The sequence below is a fragment of the Girardinichthys multiradiatus genome, chromosome 9 (genome assembly GCF_021462225.1).
Source record: "Girardinichthys multiradiatus isolate DD_20200921_A chromosome 9, DD_fGirMul_XY1, whole genome shotgun sequence".
In the NCBI taxonomy this organism is placed as follows: domain Eukaryota; kingdom Metazoa; phylum Chordata; class Actinopteri; order Cyprinodontiformes; family Goodeidae; genus Girardinichthys; species Girardinichthys multiradiatus.
This window is the reverse complement of record NC_061802.1, coordinates 34,537,590-34,550,990: the sequence shown is the minus strand read 5'-3', so window position 1 is coordinate 34,550,990 and position 13,401 is coordinate 34,537,590. Positions and strand designations below refer to the sequence as shown.

Genomic DNA, 13,401 nt, shown 5'->3' with positions numbered 1-13,401 from the left:
TCCCGGCATGATGTTGTTTTGTAAACTTGTTGCTTCTTTGTGCTGAGGTTTTTTGCAATCTCAAACTGTATCCTGCTAAAGATAAAGTGTGAAATATGATTTTTTCCCTCTACGTACCTAATGTGGCCTCTTTTCTCATCTAGCAAGGGCAGCACCTGTGAGTGGGCAGCAAAGCCTTGGTGACCCGTCCCCTTGTCTTGTGTCATGATGTATGTTTGATGGGTTGTACTGGAATTCTAATTTCCCCTCGGGGATCAATAAAGTATCTTTGAATTGAATTAAATTGTGCTCACAACTCAACACCATGCCGGACGCTTGGCATTTGCCAGAGAACACCAGGATTGGCAAATTCGCCTCTGGCGCCCTGTGCTCTTCACAGATAAAAGCAGGTTCACACTGAGCACATGTGACAGACGTGACAGAGTCTGGAGACACTTTGGAGAGCGATCTGCTGCCTGCAACATCCTTCAGTATGACCGGTTTGGTAGTGGGTCAGTAATGGTGTGGGGTGGCATTTCTTTGGAGGACCGCACAGCCCTCCATGTGCTCGCCAGAGGTAGCCTGACTGCCATTAGGTACCGAGATGAGATCCTCAGACCCCTTGTGAGACCATATGCTGGTGCGGTTGGCCCTGAGTTCCTCCTAATGCAGGACAATGCTAGACCTCATGTGGCTGGAGTGTGTCAGCAGTTCCTGCAAGCTATGGACCGGCCCGCCCGTTCCCCAGACCTGAATCCGATTGAGCACATCTGGGACATCAAGTCTCGTTCCATTCACCACAGACTGTCCAGGAGTTGGCAGATGCTTTATTCCAGGTGTGGGAGTAGATCCCTCAGGAGACCATCCTTCGTCTCATCAGGAGCATGTCCAGGCATTGTAGGGAGGTCATACAGACACATGGAGGTCACACACAATACTGAGCCTCATTTTGACTTGTTTTAAGGACATTACATCAAAGTTGGATCAGCTTGTAGTGTGTTTTTCCACTTTAATTTTCTGTGACTCCAAATCCAGGCCTCCATTGGTTAGTAAATTTGATTTCCATTGATGATTTTTGTGTGATTTTGTTGTCAGCACATTAAACTTTGTACAGAACAAAGTATTCAATGAGAAGATTTCATTCATTCAGATCTAGGATGTGTTATTTGAGTGTTCCCTTTATTTTTTTGAGCAGTGTATATATATATATATATATATATATATATATATATATATATATATGTATATATATACACACAACAATAGTTTGACAGTATTAAATAAGCAATTTGATTCACGGTTAATACTTTCCGTTTGCCATCCGCGTTGACTTGGACAAGGAAATAGATGGCGCTGTCGCGGAAGAGAAGAAATGTAGAACTACAAGTCTGAAACTGCAGTCCTTCGTGTCTGCTGACACATGCCTCTCACAAAATGAGCCCCAAACACAAGTCTTGTGCGATGGTATGAGGGAGTGCCATGTTGCATGCAGTCTCCGCCACCTAATTTACAAGATGCATAATGTTGCGGTCAGGGGCAGGAGAAGACGTCACTCTCCTGTGCCGCTAGGAATTGCGAAGTCAAATTGATTTATGGAAGACTTCTTGCGGGAGTGGGCATGACAACGAAAAAGCATTTTCCTCTTAGTTTGCTCTTGTGGGCTCTTGTGGGCTCTTGTGTTACACAATGAGCAGTCTTGAAGAAGAAAATGAAAATGCAGTTTGAAAGATCTATTAGTAATTTTATTTATGAGACCAAAAATGCAGCTATGGCTTTAAAATTAATACATTTTAATTTTCAAATTTGACATTTGAACCAAAATTAATTTTGGTCACTTTTTGCTGAGACATCTTTTGAAAATGAAATGTTAAACGTTATTTATCGCTTTCATTATTTCCCAAATTGAGCAGTCTTGGAGAAGAAAATGAAAATGCAGTTTGAATGATTTATTTTTAATTGTATTTATGAGTCAAAAAATGCAGCTTCATTTTGAAAATGAAAAAGCATTTTATTAGTACATTTTAATTTGAATATTGGGACACATTTGCTTCCATATAATTTACACTGTTTATTTCAAGCATCATAGATTTACACATCTATATTTCTACACAATTTATTTGAAAAGTCTTTGCCACCATTTGATTTTGTGCATTTATACTCTGACTTAAACCAAAGTATCAGATTAAAGTTTTGATATCTTAACTGCTGTAAGATATCACACACAGCTGCCACAGGGATCTTCAATTTTAGATACAGTGGCTGTGGGGCGCTGTCGACAGTCTTTTGGTTTATCGTGGTACGGCACAAAGGCGGTAAGGTTTAGGACAATGAGTGGCTCCCAGTTTGTACCCCAGACTGGGCTGCTCTCCTGGAGGAGGTGAGAACTTAAACCTCTGAAGTAGGGACGTGAAGAAAAGGAATAACTCCATCCTTGCCAGCTGCTCTCCAAGACACACACGTTTACCTGAAAATACACAACTCCTTAATATTACACAATACAAAAATTATGCACTGAACACCGTTTACTTTCACCAGAGACTGCGGCGATACCATCAATATTAAAAAGTCATCAGATACCAACAGATTTTATCTGAAATGTCTTGGTATTTCAAAAAGTTAATGCTGCCATGCATTGTTCACCTAATAATCCTTTTTCTCACACAGAATACAAAAAGGTATTCTTGTCTGACCAAAGGACACAGGTCCAGGTATACTACTGTTATTAGCAGACTCTTTACATTTACATTTGTAATGATTGGATAGAAAATGATTTTTTAAGTTATCACTCCCAACCAGCTGGCATGTAAATGGGGTCTAATGGTTGTTATGGATAGTGGAGGACCCCAAGCTGCTGTTCTTTGATATTATCCTACATAATTGAGCTTTGGGGATTTTTGTGTTACCTTCCCTACCCACCTCCCTATTTTACATAATGGGAGATAAATATGGCTCCTCAATAATCCTGTCTGTAACAGTTCCAAGTTTTTAAACTTTTCATTTACTTTTTTGTAAAATTGGCCAACTTAGAGAGATGAGCTATTCTCTTGTAGCTAACTTTTTATTTATGCAGATCAACATATAATACACAATTTGAATAGGATAATCTTGGGGTCTGGGTCCTCTTGTTTCTGTGCTGGGGCTGTTTGGGTGCGTTAGTCGTGCACCCTTCTTTGCACTGTGTATTCTTTTTGTAAGGTGTTGTGCTGGGTCAGCTGGTTGGCTCTTTATGTTGAGGTGGGGCTGATCTTCATTGGGGCTATGTCAGCAGCTGGGTGTTGGGGCTCGGGATCGGGATTTGAAGGTTTGAACTATTCTAGGGAGGTTGGTGTGTTGGTCCTGGTTCCGGTCGGTTTTCAGGTGCTCTATGCACGTCCCTAGCCTTATAGCCTCCGAGGCTATTGGGGTCAGCTGGCTCCCTGGGAGAGCATTTTGCCCCCCAGTCCTTCGCTCCCCATCCCCGGACACCTCCCTCCGCCTACTCGATCACACTACCACTTATGAAAGGGTTGGGTGGGCAGTGTGTGGCGACGATTGGGGGTGCGGCCAGCTCTATGCGGTGTTGGCGGCAGGGGTGTCCCTGTGCAGGGGGTTGTGTGAGGCCGGTGTGCCTGGGCGCCCTCGGGTTCATGGTGTGGGTTTGGTGAGGTCCCCGGTCTTTGGCGCACTGTGGCGGCCTTTCTCAGTTGTTTCTTCCTGCAGCTCTAGCACCAGACCTGGCACCGGTTCCTGTTGCAGTCAGGTGGGTAAGGCAATAGATTGCTTTTGCCTGCGCTGAGGCGGCTGGGCGGCCTGGGTGTGGGTACCTTACTGGCATGCGGGCATGCCAATATTAACTTGGACTGGGGGCATTTTTTTTTCTTCCTTTTTTCCCTTCTTTCTCTTGTGGACTGGCTGGGGCTGCTGATGTTGGCCAGGCAGTGGGTGGGCTCTGTGATGTCCTGTGGGGGATTGTATCTTTTTTCAGATGTGGATATTCTGGCTTTTACAATTGCCTAGCGGTAATATCAGAGCTAAGCTGGATGGGGGTGCTCTCTAGGATGACTTTTTTGTAGCCCTGTCTCTGGATGGATCATTGGGGGCATGGGTCAGGGCGGAGGGTTGGGGTCTGAGGTGGGGTCTTTCGGGTTCGGCCGGTGTTTGATCCTAGTTTGGACTAGTGGCTTGGGCGGTCTGCCTGTTTCCACCACGGTATGAAGGGAACCACCTCCTGTGTCTGGGGGCTGGTTGTCCCTCTGAGGTATCAGTACGTGGACCTGGTAGTATAGAGTGTTCATTTTTGTGTGTCATTATGTCGGGTGCGTGTGAGTGTTTGTATGTATGCGCATAAGTGTGGGAATGTGTGATTATGACTGTGTGTGCCTGTTTTTCTGTCAGGTTAGGTCTTGAGCTGCTCAGGTCCTGGTGGCTGCTTGGCAGGGCTTTGGCTCCCTGGCTGAGTTGGGCCTCTGCTGGAGAGTGGTGTGCTTTTGGGTCTTGGGTCTCTTGGTCCATGACTGGATCTCCTCCTACATAGCCAGCTGCCGGCGGGGCCTGTGGTCACTGCAGCTCCCTGGAGCTTCTGCACTTGTGCTTATACAGTTTTTAATAAAATATCACCTTTTATATATTTTTTTAAAATGGCATTTTTTATTTAAGTTAAACAAAGACAAATCTGGGTATTCTACAACCGTTCAATAGCTTTTCAGAAAAATCCAAGTCCACGTCTTAGAGAATGTCATTGAATGTGTTGTTGTGTGTTTTTACTTATTTTCTCAAGAATAAGGACAAATAATTATAAAGCAATTAAGCTAATTATCATTTTGTTTTGTCTCAAATTGAATAGGAGTGAAACACTGAAACAACTGACTAACCTGCAGAAAAAGGCATGAAGGCATCTCTCTTTCTAAATTTACCATCCTGGTCCAGAAAGTGCTGGGGGTTGAAGGAGTGAGGAGTCTCCCACATCAACTCATCATGGAGGACAGAGTGAAGTGTGGCAATGATCAGGGTCCCCTGAAGATCGACAAAAGACAAGAGGTTCAGTAAAACAAATATTCCTTTTCAATTTGTTTGTAACCTTTAATCAGTACAGTATATGAAAATAAGAACTTGATAGTAAATAAATATCCATTGGAGTATTCGGAACCTATTTATAATAAACCTACAGAACACCTATAGGGTAGTTAAAGGGTACCATGTGGGTACTTACCAGGTACTTCTTGTCATGATCCACAGGTGTTTTGGTTTTTGTTTATGTTTGTGTTTTGAACATTTGCTTGTTTATGTTCTATATAACGACTGTGGCTCAGTAGGAAGAGTAGTCATCATGCAATCAGAAGGTTGTGGTTTCAATTCCAGCTTCCTCCTGCCATATGTCGATGTGTCCCTGGGCAAGGCACTTAACCTCAAGTTGCCTACCGATCTGCGTATCAGTGTATGAATGTGTGAGTGTTAGTGAGTGCGATTGGGTGAAAGTGGTTCTAGTGTAAAGCACTTTGAGTGGTCTGTATGATTGAATAAGCGCTATTTAAGTTCAGTCCATTTACCATAATCTTGCCATACTAGTTTATTTCTTTGTGTTTATTAGGGTGTCATGTTATTTATTTTTGCTATGGGGTGAATATTACTTCAAAACATGTAAATTCAGAATCGCTAGAAAACACTTCTGTATATCGGTGTGTGGAGTTAAACTGTGGAATAATTTGATTATTGAAATAAAGTAATGTCCAACCATATGTTGTTCCCCAGCCGTGGATAAAATCTTGGACAAAAAATGGACTCTGAACTGTGCACAAACAGGTGTGGGTAAGAAAAAATGCCCCTTTTTTAATACAACACTAACGTACTTCTAACCCAGCCCAGGAAGAAGGAGTCACAGCTTGAATCCCCATCATGTCATGTTGCCACTGAATCAAAAACACTTTGCTGGCCAAATCTCATTCTCTTCCACGACTCCCAGAGTGCCAGATAGGAGAGGCACCGTGCGCAAATGTCCGACTTGCTGACAATATAGACTAATTCTTTAAACTTGGATTCAGAGTGACTAAAATCTGATGGTCCAATACCCTACCACAAAATTATGTATGATCTGCTGCCCGAATAATAGTGTTCATGTGAAATGGGCAATTAAGACAAGCTTGTTTTCAACTTTTCTTTCTGAGTTTTAGCAGAACAGTAACCTGACTCAGAGAAGATTCACGTCGAGTGAACCGGTTTTCCCCACGGACTGGAGAAGAAGGGGCTTCAGCAATCTCCTGGATCAAAGACTACCTGACAAACAAACCACAGTTTGTGAGACTGAAGGGTTGTGAGACTAACCAGGTAGTCAGCAGCACAGGAGCACCACAGGGGACTGTATTCTCACCATTCCTTTTCACTCTGTACACCTCAGACTTCCAGTACAAGACAGACTCCTGTCATCTGCAGAAATACTCGGATGATTCTGCAGTTGTGGAGTGGATCAGAGATGGACAAGAAGCTGAGTACAGGAAGGTGGTGGACCGCTTTGTGGCATGGTGTGGAAACAATCATCTCATTTTGAACGTGACTAAAACAAAGGAGATGATTGTAGATTTTAAGAGAAACAGGAATAAGTCAAAAACTATTTATATCATGGGAGAAGAAGTGGAGGTGGTGGAGGAGTATAAATACCTCGGTGTTCACCTGGACAACAGACTGGGGTGGAGATGCAACTGTGAAGCCATCTACAAGAACGGACAGAGCAGACTGTACTTCTTGAGGAAGATTAGGTCCTTTGGTGTTTGCAGCAAGATGCTGCATATCTTCTATAAGTCTGTTGTGGTGAGTGTGATCTCTTCTGCCATCATCTGCTGGGGAAGCAGCATCAGAGCCAGGGACTTAAAAAAGCTCAACAAGCTGATAAAAAAGGCTGGCTCTGTTCTGGGGACTCCTGTGGATCCTCTGGAGACCATTGTGGAAAGATGGATTCTTCATAAATGAAGAACATTATGGAGGACCCTGAGCATCCTCTTCGTGAGACTGTCCTACAACAACAGAGTGTCTTCAGTCAGAGGCTTCTTCAGATCTGCTGTAAGACGGAGCGCTACAGGAGATCCTTCCTGCCCACAGCCATCAGCATCTACAACGGCTCTTTGAGGAAACCCTCATAATGAGCTACAACAACATTTAATTTCCCTTTGGAAAATAATAAAGTATTTTTGAATTGAATTGAATTGAATTACAACCGCAGTTCTGCATGCTGATGCAGTCCGACCCAGCATAAGCTTTCCCCCACAGCTGCTACTGAGAGTAGCCCCCATGTTTCTTTGTTCGTGCCTGCCACATGGACCAACTTCGCCACATAACCATTGATTCCCAATCCAGATACTTCTTTAAATATTATTTTACTGAATAAGGGCAACTAATTAAACAACACTGATAGGTATTATCCAGAAGGGTATTTTTTTTATTCAACAAATCAATCTTTAAAATATAATTTTATTAAATTAATGATTAAATAAATAATGTTTATTTATTCTTCTAATTTTGCATTATGATTGGTTGTTTGGAGACATATGAATTACTGCACTCAATTAGTTCTAATACAAATTTTAAAACAAACTAGTTTTAGAACCAAGTAGTTTTAGAACTAAGTTCTAAATCTGATTTGTTCCCATTTTAAACTTCCTCAAGATAAACCTTGGTTGCAAGTTATGTACCTTTGGAATTGAGTATTTATCCAGGGTAGTGTCTTTGGTCGTCATATGAGCCAGATTTAGAGGAAGGATGTTTCCCATTCTTTGTATCTCGTGGATAACAGCATCAGTGTAGGGCATGTTTTCTCTGTCAGCCACAGCAGGTTGTCTGGATGGACCAATCACAACATCTATCTCAGCCTGGACACGCTCTGAACACAATGAAAACTCACCGTGAGTCTGTGCAGTGGGAATAGTTAACACCTTATTCTATTGTTCTCCAACACAAAACGGATATGGTAAAATAGTTTTCCTCAAGCACCTTGTATGTCAGGATAGTAAATCATGTACAACAGCCCCCAGTGCAAAGTAGTGGTGGTGGTTTCACTTCCAGCAGCAAAAAGATCCAGAGTGCAACATGACAAGTTGAAGAGATCAAAACCAGAATCGGTGTCTTCTTTCTGTCAAAGACAAAGGTTTCACATATTTACTCTTCGCTTATTGCAGTGCAAACATTTTCTGGAGTCACTTTTTTGTCCACTATACAACACGTTGTAAAAACACTAACTGGAGATTGAGTTTGAGAGTATTTAAATGGGCCTTATTGTCAGGATCTGTCTGTGTGTGTGTTTTTGGGTTCATTAAACGTAGTCTGATCCTTGTTTTCCCTCTGTTTCCCTCAGCCTGTCCCACACCTGTTACTAGTTTTCCTGATTAACTGGTCTCATTGCTTATTGGTTCACCCTGCATTTCCTGGTTGTATATACGTTCCTTAGTTGCCTTGTTTCCCCAGCTGGTTCCTGGTCATGTTACCTAAGGCGTTAGTCAGGTATCCTGGTCGTGTACCCCTGATATCTGACTCTCTGTGTCCTGGTCTGGTATGTCATACTCCTGGTCTTCCTGTCTGGATTCTGTGAGAAAGCACCATTAAACCTCAACTTACCTTCATTCGTCTGACTCCTGGCATCTCCTTGCACGTTGGTCCTACCACTAAAACCCGCAATATGACACTTACTGTATATTCAAACCTCATGTTGAATGTTACATATGTTTAAATAAGAATGACCAATGACCATTCACTATTGCACTGTTTTACACAACCATTACATTTCTAACCAATGTAAAGTATACTGTTTTGATGACATAGTTTTTATGAGACATGGGAATGCTATCACACAATCATGAACTTTAAAAAAAGCTCAAAAATGAAAACTGTTCAAAATAATGGTATATATCCTTTTAACATTACTAGAAAGACTCATTTATTGAAGCAAAATATAATCAAGACATTGCATATATCATGTAATTTTTAATAGAACCAAATGCTTACATCTCCCATTTCTATCAGGAAGGAGTCGATGTAGTCTCTTGGAGATGAGGGGTCAAGGTTCTCTTTGTGTTCTTTGATCCGGATTTCTATAAAGTCAGTTGTGTTTTTTAGGAGGATGAATATTTTCTTATGAGGTCCAGGCAGCCACTTCATCACAGAGGGAATCATGTTGTATATCTGAAGATCAGAAAAGATAAAATGTCATCTAAAAGGCAAGAAGTAAGTGTGATACTAATATTATGTATATGAACTGGTCGTAAACAAAGACTATTCACATGATCTGACAAACTGTAGAAGTCTTCTATTGACACCTTTACCAACTTCAGACAAATAAAAAATTGCTGTATAAACAGTAAAATACATCTGAAGCTGCTTTTGGATCTACAGTGATACAACGATGGACAGTAGAAACTATAACTATTGCAGTTGACTGCATCCATACTGTGCAATATGTTGTTAGAAAGATGACTTACCTGCACCCACAAACCTCCCTGTAAGCGCACAATCTCATTGAGGTTCTGTAGAATACTCTGGTACTGCTTGTCAGTGTACTCAAACCGATTCCCAAACACCAAACAGCAGATGATGTTGGACACAGCGTTGTTAATCAGTGCCTGACCAGAAAAAGGATCGCCTTTTAAATAAGAACAGAATGCAGACAGAATACAGTCAATTTGTCAAAATAAATAAAGCACCATGAAACACAAGAAAAAAAGTGTATAGTCTGCAGTAATGATATAACAATAGCAATTAAATAACAAGAAAAACAAAGACTGTAGCAAGAATCAAGGACACCATGTTCTTTGGTAACATTTAAAACAATCCAATTTGGTTGTTTATTTTATACCTTGCTGATCAGCAAAAGCTTCAGTAAGATACTGGCACTCCTGCTGGATGTATCGCTCCATAGTCTTCTTTCCCAGACCAAAGTTCCTCAATGTATGAATAGCAAACCTTCTCTGTACTTTCCATGGGTAACCAGTAGACATCACAATACCTTTTTAAAAAAGTAACATGCATACACTCAGATTAGTGCAGCCATATCCACACCAACTAAATATTTAGATTTTGTTTTCAAAAAAACTATCTACAATGTAAACAAATAACACCTTTATTTTTGAAAATCTCAGAAAACAAAGGAATGGTGGGGCGATCCATGTAGTCTTCTCCTTTATCAACAAGTGCCTCTTTCACATGTTTGTAGCCATTAATGATCACAGCTTTTTCCCCAAAGAGATGAAGACTGAAAACATTTCCATATTTCTCTGCAAACTGAGCACAGACAACAGATTTACATTTAGGAATTCCCAATAGGCCCTTCCACCATCTCAAAATTTTAACACAGAGAACCACTGGAGGCAGGACCTTATAAAACAGAATTGACCTACTATGAACTGATAATGCAAAAGTCTGAAACAGAAATGCATGGACACCTATTGTTGTAAACAGAAACTGGATTTTCTTGACAAGAGACGTTTACACTTTGCAAATGGACATTTATTGGCAACACAAAATAAGATGGCATGAGCATTTTGACTTTCTTCAAAGACACTGCAGTGCAGAAAGTAAGAAAGTTCTTATCTAAACGACAAGTGTAAGCTACAATGGACCTACAAACACCAAGCAATATAAGGAAGAGAACTGTTGTTAAACTAAATTCTCAGAAAAACAATTTATCATTTAACAACTTTACAAGCCTAAAATCAATGAGGCACAATGATAAAAATATTGAATGAACTATAAATGTATGTGTTTAAATGTCCACGTAGACATTGTGTAATCATGAGTTAATTGAGTAAGGTACATGAGAAAGGTCAACATAAAGTCCAATAATAAATCACAATGTTTTACTGACTCTTCTTAAGGCAAAGGGATTTGTTTTTGCTTTAATGAAATAGTTTACTTGCTTTTAATGCATCTACTTTTTTTATTAAAATGTAGAAAAATGTAAGTACAATTGAGATGTAAAAGTGGGTAGAGCCATCCTGTTTTCAATATAGAAATGAAAAACAATAAGAAGAAAACATGTTGCACTCAACTCTGACATAATGTTACTATATTTCTATCTATATATAAACTCATACCTCTGTGAGCTGCAGGTGAATTCTAGCAGGGCTGATGTAATGAAGATGTCCAATAAAAGGAAGAGCCTGCGGTCCAGGAGGAAAGTTTTTTGGTTTTCTGTTCTTCAAAATATCGCTTAGCAACAAAAACACAAAGAAAAATATTAAAACACCCCTGGTGTCTAACCATTCAAAGCCAAAAAGACTGTATAAAGTCTCCATTTCCCAGGACTGTGCTCCACTAACACAGCTTCAGGTCAGTCTGATGATTATGAAATACTGAGCTGCTAAGTGCCCCTAGTTTTCCAAAGAAATTCTTCTCTTCCACTTTATGTGTGGGTGTCTTAATCTTCTGTGGCATTTATTTCTTATGAGACAAAGCCACTTTAAAACTGTAAATGTAGGGCGTGACAGTTCAAAACATGTCATAAACCTAGCATACTAGTTTGCTGCAATAAAAGCTGCTAGAAATTGATTTCTGCTCAGAGTTCTTTTTTTTAATCTGATATGCTAATGTTTTTCAATCATTAATTGAAAGTTCTATGATCAGGCAAAAAATCTGCAGAAAACGTCGGATTAGACTTGAATAAGAAAAAATATTTGTTAAATAGCCTACTGTTTGCTCTGGAAAGAGCACTAAAGATAAAGGTAGTTCATTTACTTGGGAGAGTGGTGTGTCAAACGTCAGTAAACATCTGGCACAGTACTGGCATGACCAAAGAATGTCAGATTTATTTTCTAACTAAACAAAATATGTTCCACCTTCTTCTCTATCCACAGACAACAAAATGAGTGCGACGGTTTGCAGGAGTCTGAGTTTTGTTTTGGTTTGTTCCTCCGATTATGATTGTTTTCCAGGTGGCGCTTTAGTTCATTCATCAGGTTTAGTTCCTTAATATTTTTTGCATTCCGTTCATGATGCCTTTTAGTTTATGACCTGATTTGTGACAATCAGATTGATTTATTTTGCCTCACAGAAACCTGGCTGCAGCAAGAGGATTATGTTACTATAAATGAGTCAACTCCTACTAATTATTAAAATTTTCACATTCCTCGAAATACTGGGCGAGGAGGAGGAATAGCAACCATCTTTCAGTCTAATTTATTGACTAGTCCCAGACCAATCAATAGCTACAACTCTTTTGAATATTTAATCCTTAGTTTTCCTCATCCAAATTGCAAAGCACTAAAACCACTTTTGTTTGTTGTTTTGTACCGTCCACCAGTCCCTTACTCTCAATTTTTAGATCAGTTTTCAGACCTTTTATCTGAGTTAGTGTTAAATACAGATAAGGTTATTATAGTGAGGGATTTTAACTTTCATGTTGACACTGAAAGTGATAGCTTAAATATAGCCTTTAATGCTATCTTAGACTCAATTGGCTTTGCTCAAAACATTAACAAACCTACCCACCTTTGTCTTCATTCTCTGGAACTTGTGCTGACATATGGCATTGAGTGTAAAGACATAACAATATTCTCTCATAACCCCGTCCTGTCTGACCATTTTTTAATAACCTTTGAGTTTAATTTAACCAAGTACTCCACACCTGAAAGAAAATGTCATTATAGTAGATCATTATCAGACAATGCTGTAACAACCTTTAAAGAATCTGTTCCACGTTTTATTTCCTCATTATTACAGAAAAGCACAGTGGAGGGCAATAATTTTGTTTCTTCCCCTTCACAAATTGATTCTCTTGTTCATAGTGTTACTTCATCATTGTGTGGTGCATTAGACAATGCAGCCCCCTTGAAAAAGAAGGTAATTATTCATAGGAGGCTAGCTCCCTGGTTTAATTCAGAGCTGCGTACTTTAAAGCACAATGTTAGAAAATTGGAGAGAAAATGGTGCTCTACACACCTAGAGGATTCCTACTTAATCTGGAAAAATAGCTTACTGTTGTATAAAAAGACACTTCACCAAGCTAGAACAGCTTATTTCTCATCATTAATAGAAGAGAACAAGAATAATCCTAGGTTTCTCTTTAGTACAGTTGCTAAACTTACACAGAGTCATAGCTCTGTTGAGCCATCCATTCCCTTAGCTCTCAGCAGCCATGACTTTATGGGATTCTTCTTAAATAAAATTGATTCTATTAAAAATAAAATCTTTGACATACTCCCGAACATGATTACTTCATCCTCAGCAAGTGAGACAACATTGGAAGTAACTGTAGAACCTGATTTGTGTTTGGACTGTTTTGATCCTGTGGAGCTTCCTGAGTTATCAGAAATATTAGCTTCATCTAAACCTTCAACTTGTATGTTAGACCCAATCCCAACCAAATTATTTAAGGAAGTGTTCCCTCTGATTACCAGCCCCATTTTAGGTATGATCAACCTATCCTTAGTAAATGGATATGTACCACAGGTTTTTAAGTTAGTTGTAATT

At 39.9% G+C, this 13,401-nt stretch overlaps 1 protein-coding gene across 1 annotated transcript; it reads right to left on the bottom strand.

The window, feature by feature from the left end:
• Window positions 1-1,699: 1,699 nt before the first annotated feature.
• On the bottom strand, window positions 1,700-11,360 carry LOC124873252 (cytochrome P450 2J2-like). The gene is made up of 9 exons (XM_047373772.1): window positions 11,028-11,360; window positions 10,053-10,215; window positions 9,791-9,940; window positions 9,417-9,577; window positions 8,944-9,120; window positions 7,936-8,074; window positions 7,638-7,825; window positions 4,830-4,971; window positions 1,700-2,443 (listed from the first exon to the last, which is right to left on the bottom strand). Exons 1-9 carry the CDS (start codon window positions 11,226-11,228, stop codon window positions 2,268-2,270), a joined length of 1,497 nt encoding a protein of 498 aa, XP_047229728.1. The 5' UTR covers window positions 11,229-11,360; the 3' UTR covers window positions 1,700-2,267.
• Window positions 11,361-13,401: the final 2,041 nt, after the last annotated feature.

What these genes read in the sequence shown, in the direction of transcription:
- LOC124873252 (XM_047373772.1), bottom strand. Translation starts at nt 11,228, where the DNA reads ATGGAGACTTTATACAGTCTTTTTGGCTTTGAATGGTTAGACACCAGG. An exon ending in TTCACCTGCAGCTCACAGAG is followed by an intron (nt 10,216 to 11,027) that starts GTATGAGTTTAT and finishes GTCTGTGCTCAG; the next exon opens with TTTGCAGAGAAATATGGAAA. An exon ending in AGCTTTTGCTGATCAGCAAG is followed by an intron (nt 9,578 to 9,790) that starts GTATAAAATAAA and finishes CTTATTTAAAAG; the next exon opens with GCGATCCTTTTTCTGGTCAG.